General features: G+C 42.1%; 1 protein-coding gene across 4 annotated transcripts in view; it reads left to right on the top strand.

Annotated features, from left to right (window-relative positions):
* The window catches only part of LOC115202826 (sodium- and chloride-dependent glycine transporter 2), a 54,465-nt gene extending 40,992 nt beyond the window's left edge, over window positions 1–13,473 (top strand). For 3 of the 4 annotated variants that reach the window (XM_029766878.1, XM_029766879.1, XM_029766877.1), the window contains 4 exons: window positions 3,529–3,628; window positions 5,127–5,227; window positions 11,436–11,603; window positions 12,551–13,473. In XM_029766878.1, coding sequence (XP_029622738.1) covers window positions 3,529–3,628; window positions 5,127–5,227; window positions 11,436–11,603; window positions 12,551–12,706 — 525 coding nt within the window. In that variant the 3' untranslated portion in view covers window positions 12,707–13,473. The other variant, XM_029766880.1, reaches the window with a different exon arrangement.
* Window positions 13,474–19,986: the final 6,513 nt, after the last annotated feature.

Raw genomic sequence — 19,986 nt, 5'->3', positions numbered from 1 at the left:
TTCCCTCATCAATCTACGCACAATATGACAAGACAAACATTTATTTTTACAGAAGTATTCAAACCATTTACTCAGTATTTTGTTGAAGCACCTTTGGCAGCAATTACAGCCTCGAGTCTTCTTGGGTATGACGCTACAAGCTTGGCACACTTGATCCTCTCAAGCTCTGTCAGGTTGGATGGGGAGCGTTGCTGCACAGCTATTTTCAGGTCTCTCCAGATATGTTCGATCGGGTTCAAGTCCGGGCACTGGCTGAGCCACTCAAAGACATTCAGAGACTTGTCCCGAAGCCAGTCCTGCTTTGCTTTGTCTGTGTGCTAAGGGTCGTTGTCCTGTTAGACTGGGCCGAAGGTTCACCTTGTAAGGTCCTGAGCGCTCTGGAGCAGGTTTTTTCAATGATCTCTCTGTATTTTGCTCCGTTCATTTTTGCCTCGATCCTGACTAGTCTCCCAGTCCCTGCCGCTGAAAAACATCCCCGCAGCATAATGCTGCCACCTCCATGCTTCATCGTAGGGATGGTGCCAGGTTTCCTCCAGACATGACGCTTGGCATTCAGGCCAAATGGTTTCATCAGACTAGAGAATCTTGTTTCTCATGGTCTGAGAGTCCTTTAAGTGCCTTTTGGCAAACTCCAAGCAGGCTGTCATCAGTGGCGAGGAAGGGCGATTTATTTTTCATGAGCATGGCCATATTTCTATTGTAGGATGTTGGATGACTGTCATTCATATTCCATTCACCCAGTTAAATGTAACAGTGATAGGTTTAGGCTACTACATGATACTCAAATTGTCCCTATGTAATGTTCTTAGCTAGCTCAGAGGAGGATGGAAGCTAGCTGTCCTCCAGCTGTCCCTATGAATGCAAATTTACAACGTAGTTGCAAACAGGTCGAGAGAAGAATTTGATGTGACAGACAGTGACACATGGACAGACAGTGACATTCAATACCGCCTTGCACACTCTTGCCTGCATCTAGATGAAAGTGGGTGTGATCATTAATCCAACAGTTGCAAACGAGAGTTTCTTTTGGACAGATTCAGGTATGTTTATCCCCGTTTTGTTCCGTTTGCTTCTGTTTAAGAATTTTTTTTCAACAGAATCGGCTGAATGAATACACCATTGATCATGGGTAAATACAGTTCACAGTTTCATAGCAGCCACATTGTATTCCTTCTCGCTTCTACGTTATGCGCTCTCCTCCTTTCACCTCTTCCCTTCGCTTGTGGACTTCAATGCACAACACATCAGCTGTATGTGACCAGGCGAAAAAAAACTTTCCAAGCCAAACTGCTACACACAGCCTACATCGTTGTCACCATATTAGCTAATGTAACATCATAGTCAGCATACCTAATATAACTAATGTGTTAGTAAACCCGCTACAATCATGCAGCAACATTTCAGTAAGCAGTTACACCGGCGGGCCCCCGGTGGCAATAAATTAGTAAAACCAAAAGCTTACCTTGACTTGGAAGAGTTTCAGTGTTGTGTTGGATAGTCATAGCCAGCTAGCTAACATAGCATCCCTCTGTTTGAGCAGGGTGTTTCAGTAGGCTATAATAGCTAACGTTAGCTGCATTTGTGAGCTAAGTAAGTGAAACTGAAAGTGCCAAAAAATATCTAAATTTCTCTCTCTCTCTATTTCTCCCCTGCTTCTCCTTCATTTAGGAAGAAATTATTTTGCTGAGAATTGTTCAACTATTTTCTTTCTCTCTCTGAGTAAACTACTCATCACATTTTATGCACTGCAGTGCTAGCTAGCTGTAGCTTATGCTTTCAGTACTAGATTCATTCTCCCATCCTTTGATTGGATGGACAGAGCTCTGATAGGTTGGAGGACGTCCTCCGGAAGTTGTCATAATTACTGTGTAAGACTATGGAAGTGGTTGAGAACCATGAGCCTCCTAGGTTTTGTATTGAAGTCAATGTACTCAGAGGAGGATGGAAGCTAGCTGTCCTGCAGCTACACCATGGTGCTACCTTACAGAGTGCTGTTGAGGCTACTGTAGACCTTCTTTGCAAAATAGTGTGTTTTAATCAATTATTTGGTGACGTGATTATATTTAGTATAGTTTTATCTAATAAGGATAACTTTTTAAACATTACATTTTTTTAATGAAATTCACTGAGGAGGATGGTCCTCCCCTTCCTCCTCTGAGGAGCCTCCACTGGCTGTCATGTGCATTTTACTGAGGAGTGGCTTCCGTCTGGCAACTCTACCATAAAGGCCTAATTGGTGGAGTGCTAAAGAGATGGTTGTCTTTCTGGAAGGTTCTCCCATCTCCACAAAGGAACTCTGGATCTCTGTCAGAGTGACCATTGGGTTCTTGGTCACCTCCCTGACTAAGGCCTTTTTCCCCCCGATTGCTCAGTTTAGCCTGGCGGCCAGCTCTAGAAAGAGTCTTGGTAGTTCCAAACTTCTTCCATTTAAGAATGATAGAGGCCACTGTGTTCTTGGGGACCTTCAATGCTGCAGACATTTTTTGCTACCCTTCCCCAGATCTGTGCCTCAACACAATCCTGTCTCGGAGCTCTACAGACAATTACTTCGACCTCATGCTTGGTTTTTGCTCTGACATGCACTGTCAACTGTGGTACCTTATATAGACAGGTGTGTGCCATTCCAAATCATGTCCAATCAATTGCATTTACCACAGGTGGACTCCAATCAAGTTGTAGAATGATGATGATCAATGGAAGCAGGATGCACCTGAGCTCAATGTGTTTTTGCTTTTTCATTGTGGGATATTGTGTGTAGATTGCTGATAATTTTTTTTAAATCCATTTTAGAATAAGGCTGTAACGTAACAAAATATGGAAAAAGTCAAGGGGTCTGAATACTTTCCGAATGCACTGTATGTCGCCCTAAGAGTTGGTTCAATCTTATTTAAAATGATTCACTGTTGTTATTGCTGAAAAAGCCGCTTCCACTAAGGGGGTGTGAAGATATACGCAATCAAGATATGTTTTTAAAAAAAAGCATTATTAATTGAATATATGTTTTATCATTTGAGGAAGTCTAGAAAATATGGAGCAGGTTGCGTAGCTAGATAAGTTGGATAAAAATTCAAATTTAATTTTAGGGCAGCAGAAGGTGAAAACTGCAAGGGGTGTGTAAACGTTGACTAGGCACTGTATGTGCAGCCACACACACACACACACACATTGTATTTTACCTTTATTTAACTAGGCAAGTCAGTTAAGAACAAATTCTTATTTTCAATGACGGCCTACAAACAGTGGGTTAACTGCCTTGTTCAGGGGCAGAACGACAGATTTTTACCTTGTCAGCTCGGGGACTCGACCTTGCAACCTTTCGGTTACAAATCCAACGCTCTAACCGCTAGGCTACCTGTCGCCCCATTACTGATCATGCGTCCCAAATAGCACCCTATTCCCTATATAATGCAGTACTTTTGACCTGGTTAAATAGCACCCTATTCCCCCCCATACACTAGCTCTGCATCACTGGCTTACATTGTGTGTGTGTGTGTGTGTGTGTACGATTTGTGCGTGTGTGTTTAACAGAATGGGATGTACATGCTCCAGTTGGTGGACACGTATGCTGCCTCTTACTCTCTGGTCATCATTGCGATCTGTGAGCTAATCGGAATCTCCTACTTCTATGGTGAGTAGTGGAATAATTATAAGAAAATTACTTTTGACCTTTTGTTTACCTGACCATAATAAACTTGCTCTCTGGTAGCGCCGGTAGAAGTTGCTCTTCGGTGCAGATCTACGATCAGCTTACCCTCCTTAAATCCTAACTGTGGTCCTGTGTGGCTCAGTCGGTATAGCATGGCACTTGCAACGCCAAGTGATGTGGGTTTGATTCCTGCAGGGGCCACCCATACGAAAAATGGATGCACTCATGACTAAGTCGCTTTAGATAAAAGTGTCTGCTAAATGGCATATATTATTATTATTATTTTTATAAACATTGGGAAAAATATTGCTAAACTTCAGATCGTTTTCTGCAAATTCATTCGACTCTTACCTCACTTTATCAACATAAGAATCAGAAAAGCCTCAAAGCCATTCATCAATATTGATTGCCATTTTGTCTTGGCTAAACAACATAAACACAGAAAGCAAATGTACAAGAATGAACCAGGACTTATAGTGTGTGGTGCTTAGGTTGTTAAACCATGGTGGCTGTTTACAATTCAAATGAGGGAGGTGTTAATAAACAATGGAAGTTGTAATGTATTTATCTGCAAATAAACATGTCTCCATTCTCACAGATCTGATACCTGTTTTTTAGTCATATGGTCTATGAAAAAACAGGATTCATGAGTAGGTCTCGAGCTGTTTTTTTAATGGTGAAAATGTACAATGTTTTTACCCCACTATATCCATCTCACATATAAAATAAGACTGTAAAAAGAGAGAGAAAAAATAAAGGTTTTGTCTCAGTGTAAATGAGAGGCTCCAGACCCAGTGCCTAGGTTGCCCTTAAGCACAGATCTAGGTTCAGCTTAAGCCTTAAATCCTTGTCCTATCTGTTATGAGTAAAAACACCAAGCAGACCTTAGATCAGTGTCTAGGGGCAACTGTATCCCTCTTTGACAGGGGGCTCGAGCACTTCTCATTCTGACCACTAGATGTCTTTGTTACCATTCTAGTAGACCAATGATCAGGTCTGAAGCAGACCTGTACATACTGTTCTCCAATTCGTCACAGCATCAGCAGAGGTGGTTCCAGTGAAATGATTGTGTGGCTTGTGACTCATCTCTCGCCAAGTTTGTCGGTCAATACACTGACAACAATTGTGACAATTGTCTAGCCACATTGTTTTGGAGGATAATAAATGTCCCAGGGTTCTCCCTGGGAAGGGATTTGCCTTGTAGGGGGCCTGTGTGGAGCTCCCTTGTCTGGAGCTCTGGGTGAAACTGGTTCATTCTCTGGACCCAAATGGCACCCTATTCCCTATATAGTGCACTACTTTTGACCAGAGGCTTATACAGATAGGGAATAGGGTGCCATTTTGGATGGAGATTCTGTGTGTCAGATTGACTCTACTCCCCTCAACCCCTCAATTGAGCAGTCGATTTGACTGACTCTCCCTCTTTTCCCTCCTCCTCCTACTTCTCCTCCTCTTTCTGTCTTTATTCCCCTTTTCCTAGGCCTGCAGAGGTTCTGCGAGGACATTGAAATGATGATTGGCTTCCAACCAAACCGCTTCTGGAGAATCTGCTGGGCCTTTGTGACTCCAACCATTCTGACTGTATGTGTTTGTGTCCGATCTATACGGAATAGGGTTTAGATATTCACAGGTGCGCAAGCACGCTCGCTCGCTCACTCACTCACTCACTCACTCACTCACTCACTCACTCGTACAGACACACAGATGCGTGCATACACCCTTTTCACTGCAGCCTTTTCAAATTTAGGGGCCAACATCAATTTGCAGCAGCGAGAGTTTTCCAAGAAAGAGAACGAAGCGAAAATAATTTTCCCCAACTGAAACGGAAATTGTTTTCCTCACTATTCACCATTATACCAAAGGTGTGCTACTCAAAATGCTCCACTCCTATAGCCTACATAATGTTGTCCTAACTGTGACATAAGAGGAGGATGGGAGACCCATGGTGTAGGCACGTGCTTCACAGAGACGACAAAGCGTGTTTCAAAAATCGTCAAAGACTAATTTTTTTAACCTCAAATGTTTAATAAAGACATTTATAGTAAAATATTATGGGGAATGGGAATGAGAGGGCTACTTGAACAGTGTTTGGAAGGGATCACAGCAGTGATTGAATCAGGGTATGAGGCATGAGTTGAGGTGTTCAGAGGCTTCAGTGTAGGACAGGCTCATCATGGATGCATGTTGGAGAAGAGCTCAACTCATCCACTGAGGGCAGGACAGGGTTTGACTGGGAAGACAAAAAACAATAACACAACACATTTAGACAAAAGAGCTAAGAATGAGTTAGTCCTAGCAATGAGTAAAATCATTCTACTATGGTATTTATCCAAACATGAGGGCTACTTACACAGTGTTGGGAAGGGATCACAGCAGTTATAAAATAAGGATATAAGGCCAAAAGAAATCCCTGATGCCCGGAGTTTTGACTTATTTGGTAACCTAACCAGGTAAAACTCCTGACCCTATAGGGTATGAGAGTGATGAATCACTGCCGTACCCTAAAAAACTCCTTGCCCTGGATTAAAACCCTGTCAAACATCAGGAACCTTGTCCTTGTTCATATGAATTACATTTAGACTAGACTAACAGGGCCACACAGAGACAGCAACTGATGGACAATAGAACTCACAGGGCTGAGATTGCATTATGCTTGTTTGCATCGTGTAGGGCCTATGCAACTGTAGGCCAAACTAAAAATGTACTCACAGCCTGTGTCATCACTATTGTGATAATTTATTCATTCCAGTTAATACTGTTGTATTGAAAAGGTCTAGGCAACCTAGCCAGCCCAACTTGGAATATAAACCAAAATTGATCACATTCAGATTTTCTCTTGACCCCAAAATATTGACTATAACATAGTATACATAACTTTACCAATTTGTTTGCCCTGAACAGATAGAAAAGGTGCACAGGCTGTATGCACTTACTTTTAAAAAATTAGCCTACTGAAAAATCATCTTGTTTTTCCTTGGCTGCTGCAACATTTATATAAAGAGTTTTTGCTTGTGTCTGTCGGGAGTTATGTGTTATCACGTTTGCTAATTAAATACCGGAGGAAAGTGGAAAGCACAATTGCGAGTGAGTTGTAATCTCACTTTTCATGGATGATGCGATGGAAGTTTTTTCAGACAGAAGAAACTTCCATATGCTCAGCAAATAAAGCAACGTAACATGCAATTATCTCTTCAAACTCCTTTTAGTTGCCCTTTTTAGTGGAACTTTTACTCTCATCGTGCCCCTAAGTTAAAGCCAAGTCTTGCATGCCCAAAAATGCAGTAGTGTTGATAAGCTACTTGAGAACATCCCTGTTTCTTATTTCCTTCTCGTTGTGTTGTGCAGTTTGTATATGCAGACCTTTGTCCATTACATTACGTTGCAGCTTTTTCCAAGAAGCTTGAATCTGATGTGTCAATAAAAAATCCACTATATTGTTGTTAGCGTTAGTCATCCTGGTAGAGAAAACTGCACTCTGGTAGCTAGCTATTTGCTATTGAAATTAGCAATGCAAATTGAAATACACTAGAGTCGTGGCCATAAGTTTTGAGAATGACACAAATATTAATTTTCAAAAAGTCTGCTGCCTCAGTTTGTATGATGGCAATTTGATTATACTCCAGAATGTTATGAAGAGTGATCAGATGAATTGCAATTAATTGCAAAGTCCCTCTTTGCCATGCAAATGAAATGAATCCCCAAAAACATTTCCACTGCATTTCAGCCCTGCCACAAAAGGACCAGCTGAAATCATGTCAGTGTTTCTCTTATTAACACAGGTGTGAGTGTTGACGAGGACAAGGCTGGAGATCACTCTGTCATGCTGATTGAGTTCGAATAATAGACTGGAAGCTTCAAAAGGAGGGTGATGCTTGGAATAGTTGTTCTTCCTCTGTCAATCATGGTTACCTGCAAGGAAACATGTGCCGTTTGCACAAAAAGGGCTTCACAGGCAAGGATATTGCTGCCAGTAAGATTGCACCTAGATCAACCATTTATCGGATCATCAAGAACTTCAAGGAGAGCGGTTCAATTGTTGTGAAGAAGGCTTCAGGGCGCCCAAGAAAGTCCAGCAAGCGCCAGGACCGTCTCCTAAAGTTGATTCAGCTGCGGGATCGGGGCACCACCAGTACAGAGCTTGCTCAGGAATGGCAGGAGGCAGGTGTGAGTGCATCTGCACGCACAGCGAGGCGAAGACTTTTGGAGGATGGCCTGGTGTCAAGAAGGGCAGCAAAGAAGCCACTTTTCTCCAGGAAAAACATCAGGGACAGACTGATATTCTGCAAAAGGTACAGGGATTGGACTGCTGAGGACTGGGGTAAAGTCATTTTCTTAGATGAATCCCCTTTCCAATTGTTTTGGGGCATCCGGAAAAAAGCTTGTCCGGAGAAGGCAAGGTGAGTGCTACCATCAGTCCTGTGTCATGCCAACAGTAAAGCATCTCAACACCATTCATGTGTTGGGTTGCTTCTCAGCCAAGGGAGTGGGCTCACTCACAATTTTGCCTAAGAACACAGCCATGAATAAAGAATGGTACCAACACATCCTCAGAGAGCAACTTCTCCCAACCATCCAGGAACAGTTTGGTGACAAACAATGCCTTTTCCAGCATGATGGAGCACCTTGCCATAAGGCAAAAGTGATAACTAAGTGGCTCGGGGAATAAAACATCGATATTTTGGGTCCATGGCCAGGAAACTCCCCAGACTGTAATCCCATTGAGAACTTGTGGTCAATCCTCAAGAGGCAGGTGGACAAACAAAAACCCACAAATTCTGACAAACTCCAAGCATTGATTATGCAGGAATGGGCTGCCATCAGTCAGGATGTGGCCCAGAAGTTAATTGACAGCATGCCAGGGCGGATTGCAGAGGTCTTGAATAAGAAGGGTCAACACTGCACATATTGACTCTTTGAATCAACTTCATTGTTTAATTGTCAATAAAAGCCTTTGACACTTGTGAAATGCTTGTAATTATACTTCAGTATTTCATAGTAACATCTGACAAAAATATGTAAAGACACTGAAGCAGCAAACTTCGTGGAAATTAATATTTGTGTCATTCTCAAAACTAAACTAAAATAGCTGTGCATCGATACTCCTCATCAAACCTGACAGAGCTTGAGAGAATCTGTCAAGAATTAATGGAAGAAACTCCCCAAATTCAGGTGTGCCAAGCTTGTAGCATCATACCCAAGAAAACTCAAGGCTGTAATCGCTCCCAAAGGTGCTTCAACAAAGTACTGCGTAAAGGGTCTAAATACTGACTTACATGTATTAATTCAGTTTTTTTTTCATAAATATGCAAACATTTCTAAAAACGTGTTTTTGCATTGTCATTACGGGGTATTTTGTGTAGATTGATGAGGGAAAAACAAACAATTTAATCAATTTTAGAAGGTAACAAAATGTGGAAAAAGTCAAGGGGTCTGAACACTTTCCGAATGCACTGTATGTCCATGGTACAGTATATGTAGACACCTGAGCTGAGCCTTAAGGGAGACTAGTGGGCATCTACCACCCCACTATCAGACCACTTTTGATCTGAAATCACCATCTCCCGCTTGTCATTTTACCAGATTAAAAGTTTGAGCTAGTAATGTATCAATATGTATCTTAAAAATTTTGCTATGACATAGCCTATGAAGAAATAGCACAATTTTAGATTTCACCCCATCTCAAAATTGAATGATTTAGACCATTTTGACATTTTGACAGAGCACTTCTCCTCCCACTTTGACCATGTAGTGATTCCTGTCCTCATTATGAAATGATCAACTTGACCCTGTATATCTTAACACTGGTTGTTTAAAGCACAACTACTACAACTATTTCTGATAGTGAAACTAAAAAATCTAAATAAAATCAAATGTAAGCCCTGATCAGCAGGTAGGCTATAGCCAGATGAGTTAGGCTACTTTTATTCCGGTAAAACACAATTTTCAACAGCGCATTTGTTAACAATCACTTATCAATTGGTTGTCACTCGACTAATAAAGCCTTATATTGCACAAGCCATTTCACAAGCATTTGAATGCTGAAGGTGCCGCGCAGATGTGCAAGATCAGGAATAGGCCGCCTAGAGGTTGTTCGGCATGGAAAATGACTTGTAGATTAATTGCTGTCTACATGCTTAGTTCAACACTGAAGGAGAGGACAGTTGTCACGAAAGATGAGAGGTATTTTCGGAAAGGTATAAAGAAAATGATATGAGCTTAAACATTTGAACTGGGGCCGATGCATATTGGTGAATCGCTCAACCAGGTCACCCTGGTTGAGCACTGAGGACGTTGGGAGATAACGTGAAAACCGGCCACTAGGGGCAACAGTGAGAGATGCTACCTTTTGCTAGGGCGTTGTGGATGGATGGCGGATGAGCAGAAGCCTCTGCCTCGGTTTCCGAAGGTTGAAAATTCAAATTCAGTGATGGGAAGTTGTTTTTGCGATTTTTGTTTTAAGCCTATCCCACAGAGTTAATGCCTAACTTTAAGATTTTGGAGTTAATGCCTCAACTTAACCTTAAACACTTTGAACTTTGACGTTTGTAACAACTTCAAAATTTTAAGTTTGAGAAACATGGATGAACGTTTAATTCTGACGTGAGACTGTGAGAGGTAGTTGGAATTGCTACATCCCTAATAATATCAGAAAAATGCTCAACTATTACAATCTCAATCTATCCACCGATGTCACCAACTCACCAATCTTCTAAATCACACATGCGTAGTACTAAGTTCATTCTCTGATCCTTTGATAGGATGGACAACAAGTTTGTTCATATAGCAAAAGCTTTGATTGGTTAGAGGACGTCCTCTCGAAGTCGTCAAAATTAAAATGTAGGTCTATGGATGGGGCTGAGGAGCCTCCTAGGTTTTGTATTGAAGTCAATGTATCCAGAGGAGGGATGATGGCCCATGTTGACTCCAAGGCTTCTCACAGTTGTGTCAAGTATGCTGGATGTCCTTTGGGTGATGGACCATTCTTGATACACACAGGAAACTGTTGAGCGTGAAAAACCCAGCAGCGTTGCCGTTCTTGACACAAACCGTCTGGCACCTACTACCATACCCCATTCAAAGGCAGTTAAATATTTTGTCTTGCCCATTCTCCATCTGAATCGCACAGATACACAATCGATGTCTCAATTGTCTCAAGGCTTAAAATTTCTTCTTTAACCTGTCCCCTCCCCTTCAACTACACTGATTGAAGTGGATTTAACAAGTGACATCAATAAGGGATCATAGCTTTCACCTGGTCAGTCTATGTCATGGAAAGAGCAGGTGTCCTTAATGTTTTGTGTGGCTCAGTGTATGTTTCACCACATTGGAAGGTGTTACAGTAGCATTAGTAGTTTGCTAGAATGTCGCTTGCCTTAACAGCTGAGCGTAACTGACAAACGGCACTCCTATAGCTCGAGCCTACTGCTCTCCCCAGCCAGTCTGCCCCTCTATAGGCGGTTACAAATTACCCCGGGGACCTCTGTGATGCAGAGTGCATGCTTAATCTTGTCCTCCTCTTCTTTCTCCTCTTGCCCCTTTTCGATCCTTCGCCCTTTACCCTCCTCATCTTACCCTCCTGATCCTTCCTTTCCTTATCTGTTAATCCTCTTTTTCCTGTTTTTGATCATCCTCTTTCTTCCACCTCCTTCACTTCCTCAGCTCACTAATTCACTCTCTTCTGTCCTCCTCCGCCTCATTCACTTCTCAATCTCCCCTCCTCTCCTCCTTGATTCTGTTCTCTTTCCTAACCCTCCTCTCTTCTCCTTTTTTCTCCTCTCTCTCCCTGCAGGGTATCCTGGGGCTGAGTCTGTACCAGTGGAAGGTGATGACCTATGAGGACTACACCTACCCCCCCTGGTCCATGGTGATGGGATGGCTGATGGTGGTGTGTTCTGTCATCTGGATCCCAATCATGTTTGTCATCAAAATGTACTTGGCCCCAGGCAGCTTCATGGAGGTATGTATGGAACACAATACCACGCACATGCACACATGTACTGTAAGCTTGCTTGTATGTCCCATAAATACACTTTAGATCTATGCGGATCTGCTCCTTTTTCTTTATTTTCCTGGATAGTCACCCATTTAAATGTCCTGGGGTAAGAAATGTTTTTTGGACTGTAAATACTTGTGTTTTTAGCAGATGTAAGCAACTTTTACATTTTGTCTGTAGCATACAGAAGTTAGTTTTTTGGTATTTAATACACGTCCCAGTTTGATATTGCCTGTTCTGTTGACAACTCTGAGGTTCGTATCTGGGTTCTACTGTAGTATAATAATATTTCTTTGCACATCTCATACAGGTTACATAAACAAACAGTACACACAATCCCTCTACAATCGTGACTATGAACTCACTATGACCTTTCTGTCTCCCTATGGGCCCTTGTCAAAAGTAGTGCACTAAATAGGGAATAGGGTGGCATTTGGCATGCACACAGAAGTGTTTGATATCAGAGATCCATTTTCTAACGTGCAGTAAAGTGAAATATCAGCCCTGGTCCTCTGATAACTGGTGGCGGATCGGCACAGGAAACACAGAAACTTAGCAATCCCATGCAGTGCTTGTTGAAGTTCCCTACATCACACAATCAAAGTGTTTCAGCTGTGTGTGCGAGCATGTGTACGCAACTGTACTCACATACAGTAAGTTTGAGCAAAATCTCCTTAATCAGTGCCTTAACAGATTTACAGTATCTGGCAAATGATTATAAAGCACATATACTGTATGTTCAATCAATATTTTCTACAAAGGTTTGATGCGTTTTTTAAGTGAATTTCAAAGTTAGACATTTCAGTGTTCCGAACATCTGCCATTCCCAATATTTTCATATCTCTCAGGAGGATCCTACTGTCATTTATTCTACCCAACTCTACCCTTGACCTCCCCACTCCCCTCCACAGCGTCTGAAGCTGGTGTGCTCCCCTCAGCCCGACTGGGGTCCCTTCCTGGCAAAGCACAGAGGGGAGCGCTACAAGAACATGATGGATCCCCATGGATCCAACTCCCTGGGCCTCAAACTGCCCCCCAAAGATTTCCAGCTGGGCACCTACCAGTAGCAGCCTCCACTACTACCACCACCACCACTTCAGCAGGGGCACCGGGGGAGAGAGAGAGCAGCAGCCTACCACTGCCCTCTCCTCCACCTATTCCTTCTCGTTTTCCTGTTCTCCACTTCACTTCATCTCTCAATTCCTTTCTCTTTCCATTCATTGTGGGTGCGAGAAAAGCAAGCCAACACATCCTCCACTTTTTCCCCCCAGTTCTACTGTCCACCTCTCCTGCTACCTGCTTCTTTTTCCTCCACTCTATAGTAAAGTGGGGTTGCCCTCCTCTCCAACATTGCTTTCTCTGGCAGGCACCCATACTATACCCTTCCCTTTCTCTCCCTAACCCCTGACCTGAGAATGGTCTGTCCTCTGCCTCCTGCCCATGCACAGCCATTACTCCAGAACCCTTTCTTTCTGAGGGGATCTCTATATTCCAATAGAAAAATGTATACTGTGTACTGTGTCACAATGTTGCAATGGCAATATTCGACTGCACATGACAAAAAAATATAATCAAATTGTATGTGTCACATGCTTCATAGACAACAGGTGTAGACAAACAGTGAAATGCTTACTTACGGGTCCTTTTCCAACCATGCAGAATTAAAGATAAAGATAAAAAAATGTAATAGAAATAGTGACAAGGAATAAATACACAGGGATTAACGTATAACAGTAACGAGTAAAAGTATCATGACTATGTATAGGGAGTTCCAGTACCGAGTCGATGGGTACGAGGTAATTGAGGTAGCTTTGTATATATAGGTAGGGGTAAAGTGACTGTGGCGTTAGTATGCATGTGTGTGTGTGTTATGTGTGTGTGTGCATATGTAGTGTGTCTGTGTGTGTTGGGGTGCCAGTGTAAGTATGTGTGTGTGTCTAGGGTAGAGTCCAGTGTGTGTGCATAGTCAGTGCAAGAGTCAGTGCAAGAGAGTTAGTGCAAAAAAGGGTCAATGCAGATAGTCCGGCTAGCCATTTAATTGAGATATTTAGCAGTCTTGTTCATCAGTCTTATGGATTGGGGGTAGAAGCTGTCCAGGGTCTTGTTGATTCCAGACTTGATTGATTCCAGACGGTTAACAGTGCACTGTTACTGCTTTCCGTGTGGAAGCAGAGAGAACAGTCTATGGCTTGTGTAGAGTCTTTGACAATTTTTTATCCTTCCACTGACACCGCCTGGTGTAATGGTCCTGGATGGCAGAGTGCTCGGCCCCAGTGATGTACTGGGCAATACTCACCACCCTTTGTAGCGCCTTGAGGTCGGGCGCCTTGCAGTGGCCGTCCGAAGCAGTGATGCAGCCAGTCGAGGTGCAGCTGTTGAACTTTTTGAGGATATGAGGGCCCATACCAAATCTTTTCATCCCCCTGATTTGGAAGAGGCGTTGTCATGAGCTCTTCACAACTGTGTGGGTGTGTGTGGACCATGTCAATTCCTTACTTGAAGCTCTCAACATCTCCACAACATCTGGACTACTCCCTATGGAGGTGTTTGTGCATGTGTGTTCATGCGTGTGTGTGTGATTGTTTTATTCTTCTATCATTGTGTATAGTGATAATGGAAACTCCTCCACAAACAAAAAGGCACAAAAAATCTAATTGACAGACTGAGAAACATTGGTTTTTTCAGTCTCTGACCTATGGCACATTATGATATATATTATTTTTTAGATTTTCTAAAATAGGCATTACAAGTAAATTTAACTGCCTAGAAATTATGCAGTTATGTACTGACATTATGGTTCATTTTCATAGATGATATTTGTTACTGTCAAACTATATATATACATATTTTGACTGGTACTATATATATATATATATATATATATATATATAAATATATATATATATATATATATATAGTACCAGTTAAAAGTTTGGACACCTACTTATTCAAGGGTTTTTCTTTATTTTTAAATTGGGTCAAAATCTGTAGAATTGCAGCAAACTTAATTTAAAACTGCAAAATTTTCTCTACGCCCAATTTCAAAATGTGTAGAATTGCATGAAATTAACTATAAAACAAATGAAAGTTATCCCCATCATCAACATGGGGGCCACTAAAATGTTTTGCCTGTCACGTGGGGGTCCCCCAACCAAAATTCAGCTTAGGGACCCCCTAAAGACTAGGGACGGTTCTGTTGCAGGTGAGAAAAAAACCCAGAACCAATAATGTGTTTGTTTGACAGTCACTCACTTGAAGGCAAGGATGACTTAACAAGCAAGTCAGGTTTATTTTTAATTATTTATGTCTCAGAGTGCATCCTTGTGTGCATCACGACTATGTACTCTCCTGTATACACATTATCCATTATCTTCCAATGACAGAGAGAGAGAGAGAAAGAAAGAGAGAAAGAGAACATTTTTGCACGCTGTGATAGATTGTAACGTTTGCGCTGGGCCCCAACAACTAACAATTCATGTAGGGGTGACAGATCGCCTAGCGGTTAAGAGTGTTGGGCCAGTAACTGAAAGGTCGCTGCTTCGAATCCCCGGGCTAGGCACAAAAATCTGTTGATGTGCCCTTAAGCAAGGCACTTAACCCCGAATTGCTCCTATAAATCACTCTGGATTAAAGCGTCTGCTAAGTGGCTAAAATGTCAAATGTAAATGTAAGCGCTGCTTTGAATAGCTCTGTCCTTGTGTAGCCAATTTGATGCTTTCGTTGAGGGACAGGATTGAACAGGATTCAACAGGTTTGAACAGGAAATGAAACGTTAGAAAGCTAGCTTGTGCTGTTTGTGTTCCTGTGCTTCCGTGTCCATGTATGCTCTCTCCCTTCTGCTTCCTCCTCTCCTCCCTTCTCCCCCTCTCGGCCTTGCATGTTTCCTTTAGCGTGCTTTTATGTTCCTCAAAGCACTGACAAACCAGGGTTATAGTTTACCCCGGTATTTTCCTTCACAAAGAACAATACAAAATAATAAACTTTCCATTGCTATACCCGTGGGTCAACTTTGGGCAGTAGGTAACCAAAGAAGGAGAACAACTTTATCAGAACATAGGGTTCTGAAAAAATACTTTGCGTTTAGGAGATTGAGATACTGCCATTCATATCCCACCTAGTGATCCTTAATGTTTGCAAATATGTTACAAAACATCTTCAGGTAACCATTGACCTTATAGGTGTCCTCGAATAGTAAAATATTGTATGTAACTCAAGACGTATTGTCTGTCTCATATGGTACCGGTATATCCCTATTGTTATGTATGTTGTGTCTTTTTGGCACTTTATTGTGGACCTATGAATGCACAGGTTAAATGTCTAATTACTTGGGTAATGTCATTTATTTCTGTGTGCTGTGTGAGGTACTGCTGCCTATGGATATAGATATGTGCCTCCAACAGCCCATGCCATCCAATAGATATATAATATAAATATATGTTTTGAATTCTGTGACAGATAGAAAAAGATATTTAGCATATACAAATATATGTGAAATTAATTCTTCATTTTGAAAATCATCAATCATTGAGGCCCTACCTCACATTTTGTATTTATGTATAGAAATGCAGTTGGAGTACAGCATCTTTGCCAATAATAATAATATATCGCTATTATATCATGAAATGTATAACCTATAAATCTATAAATGTCATTGTTTTGAACTTGAAGTGTTGTGTGGCTTTTTGGGAGACATGACATTCATGTCATTCATGTATCCAAAAATCGTTATGTTTAATTGCTCAAATTCACTTTTATAACTGCCAACATCTGTTGTTTAAAATCCACAGACAAGAACACCCATGAATTTTAATTTGTATTTCAAGTGAAACTATCAATGAAGCTGGCATGCAGATTTCAGTAATGGAACTCTAGCTACCTGCGTTCACCTGCTGTATGTACTGCTGGCCACATGGTGGCGCTATGAACAGTGGACAAGTTTGTATCTCTTTCTCTGTCCTTCTTCATCTCCACAGCTATCTCTCCAACTTTTACACTTAAAAATTCTAAATATCTAATTTGAGCGTGACTGTGCCAAGGCATGGCATGTATATCTAAAGACAAATAAATACATGATCAAAGGTGAGGAAATTAGGGGCTCTCTTCAATCCCCATCACTGAAGTTAAGCGTTACAGCGTGCTTTATAATTGAAGGGCAATGTTTCCGCTTTAGTGGAGACTGCATTCACGGTAAACCCTGCATATCAGCTCAATCGGAAATTACCTTCACGTTTCTATTGCAGAATCTGTAACGCTTCACTTCCTCTTTACCTACCTCTACAAAAAGAGGCGACCATTTGGACTATTACTCCAAGGAGCTGAATGAACCTGAAGAGGGACCTTCAGAACTTTAATATAATCGCAAAGAAGTGACTTGTTTTGAAAAGCAGGGAAGCAGAAATGCTGCAGATGTTTATTGAGCTATTTTTATCCTCAATGCCACTGTCAAGGAATCAGCAAAGCTTAAGTCAAGGAGTTGTTTGTATTCAAAAGCAAGGAAAACATCTGTGGCGATGTTACTGATTTTAATACTACATTCTCCAAATTGCAGAGAATATGGACCACTGAAATCTTAATGTCTTCTTAATGGGGCAATCTGGGATTCAACAACAACAAAGCAGCACCCGCCACTTTTTTTGGCTGAGAGATCAGGCTGGAGAAATATAACCTCTCAAATGTATAGATTGAGTAATGGATGTAAAGCTGCACAGTTTCAAACAATGGCGTAAAACAAGCTTGTTTTTTGGGTTCTGTTGGGGTAAGACAGTTGGGCCTAGATTAGGGGCTCTATTCAATCTATAAAGCTGAAGTGTTACAGATTTCGTAATTGAAAATGTGAATGTAATTTCAGGTTGAAATATGAAGCATTTACTGTGAATGCAGTCTCCACTAAAGCGGATTGAATAGACCTCTCAATCAGGTCAAACGTTAACCGGCGATGGCTGACATCTGCATAGCTGATGTTTTGGCTGTGTCTGAGATGTAACTGTGTTGAAGCGGTCAAATCGGTGAGCAGCTGCTCTTGATCATTGTCATGAAGACACACCCGTCCCACTCACGTTAGAAGTTCAGAACGAGAAAGTGTAGGCTATATAGAAATAATTAACTTCAAATTGAAATCATTAAACAAAATAAGAACTTCTATCAGCCTAATCGAGGTGTAGATTACATAACATTCTAGTGTTCGATTTTGTAAACAATCCCAGATTGCAATCCCAGATTGCCCCTTTAATCTGTGGATTAGTCATTTATGAATTTATCTCCCCCAAAATGGCGTAGCAGTTCAGACGTCCTTTACCCTCCTCTTGTCGTGTCCCGTGTATATATAAATATATATACCCACACATGCTATGACATCTTCTGGTTTCAATTATGTTGCTAGAGACAATATCTCTCTCATCATCACTAAATGCCTAGGTTTACCTCCTCTGTATGCACATCCCACCATACCTTTGTCTGTACATTATACCTTGAAGCCCCCAGAAACCTGATCCTTTTCCTCTCTCTTCTAAACGTCACAGACGACAAATTCTTATAGCTTTTAGACGTACCCTCATACTCATTCTTCTCTGCTCCTCTGGGGATGTAGAGGTGAATCCAGGCCCTGCAGTGCCTGGCTCCACTTAGGAGTGGCGCTCTCCCCAGGCGCTCTCTTTTGATGACTTCTGTAACCGTATTAGCCTTGGTTTCATATGCATGTTTACATTAGAAGCCTCCTCCCTAAGTTTGTTTTTTTCACTGCTCTAGCACACTCTGCCAACCCGGATGTCCTAGCTGTGTCTGAATCTTGGCTTAGGAAGTCTACCAAAAACTCTGAAATCTTCATCCCTAACTACAACGTTTTCAGACAAGATAGAACGACCAAAGGGGGCGGTGTTGCAATCTACTGCAGCGATAGGCTGCAGAGTTCTGTCCTGCTATCCAGGTCTGTACCCAAACAATTTGAACTTCTACTTTTAAAAATCCACCTCTCCAAAAACAAGTCTCACACCGTCACCGCCTGCTTATAGACCCCCCTCGGCCCCTAGCTGTGCTCTGGACACCATATGTGAACTGATTGACCCCCCCATCTATCTTCAGAGCTCGTGCTACTAGGTGATCTAAACTGGGACATGCTTAACACCCCAGCCATCCTACAATCCAAGCTTGATGCCCTCAATCTCACACAAATTATTAATGAACCCACCAGGTACAACCCCAAAGCCACAAACACTGGCACCCTCATAGATATCATCCTAACCAACATACCCTCTAAATACACCTCTGCTGTTTTCAACCAAGATCTCAGCGATCACTGCCTCATTGCCTGCACCCGTAATGGTTCAGCGGTCAAACGACCTCCACTCATCACTGTCAAACGCTCCCTGAAACGTTTCAACGAGCAAGCCTTTCTAATCGACCTGGCCCTGGTATCCTGGAAGGATAGTGACCTCATCCCTTCAGTAGAGGATGCCTGGTTATTTTTTTTAAATGCCTTCCTCACCATCTTAAATATGCATGCCCCTTTCAAGAAATTTAGAACCAGGAACAGATATAGCCCTTGGTTCTCCCCAGACCTGACTGCCCTTAACCAACACAAAAATATCCTGTGGCGTTCCGCATTAGCATCGAACTGCCCCCGCGATAATGCAACTTTTCAGATAAGTTAGAAACCAATACACACAGGCAGTTAGAAACGCCAAGGCTAGCTTTTTCAAACAGAAATTTGCTTCCTGCAACTCAAACTCTAAAAAGTTCTGGGACACTAAAGTCCATGGAGAATAAGAACACCTCCTCCCAACTGCCCACTGCACTGAGGATAGGAAACTCTGTCACCACTAATAAGCCCACTATAATTGAGAATTTCAATAAGCATTTTTCTACGGCTGGCCATGCTTTCCACCTAACTACCCCTACTGCATTCAACAGCACTGCACCCCCCTCAGCTACTCGCCCAAGCCTCCCCCATTTCTCGTTCTCCCAAATCCATTCAGCTGATGTTCTGAAAGAGCTGCAAAATCTGGACCCCTACAAATCAGCTGGGCTTGACAATCTGGACCCTTTCTTTCTAAAATTGTCTGCCGAAATTATTGCAACCCCTATTCAACCTCTCTTTCGTGTCGTCTGAGATTCCCATAGATTGGAAAGCAGCTGCTGTCATCCCCCTCTTCAAAGGAGGTGACACTCTTGACCCAAATTGCTACAGACCTATATCCATCCTGCCCTGCCTTTCCAAGGTCTTCGAAAGCCAAGTCAACAAAAAGATTACCGACCATTTCGAATCCCACCGCACCCTCTCCGCTATGCAATCTGGTTTCAGAGCTGGTCATGGGTGCACCTCAGCCACGCTCAAGGTCCTAAACGACATCGT

This window comes from Salmo trutta, chromosome 12 (genome assembly GCF_901001165.1).
Source record: "Salmo trutta chromosome 12, fSalTru1.1, whole genome shotgun sequence".
NCBI classification, from domain to species: Eukaryota; Metazoa; Chordata; class Actinopteri; order Salmoniformes; family Salmonidae; genus Salmo; species Salmo trutta.
The sequence above is the reverse complement of the archived record's forward strand: the minus strand, read 5'-3'. Positions and strand labels throughout refer to the sequence as shown.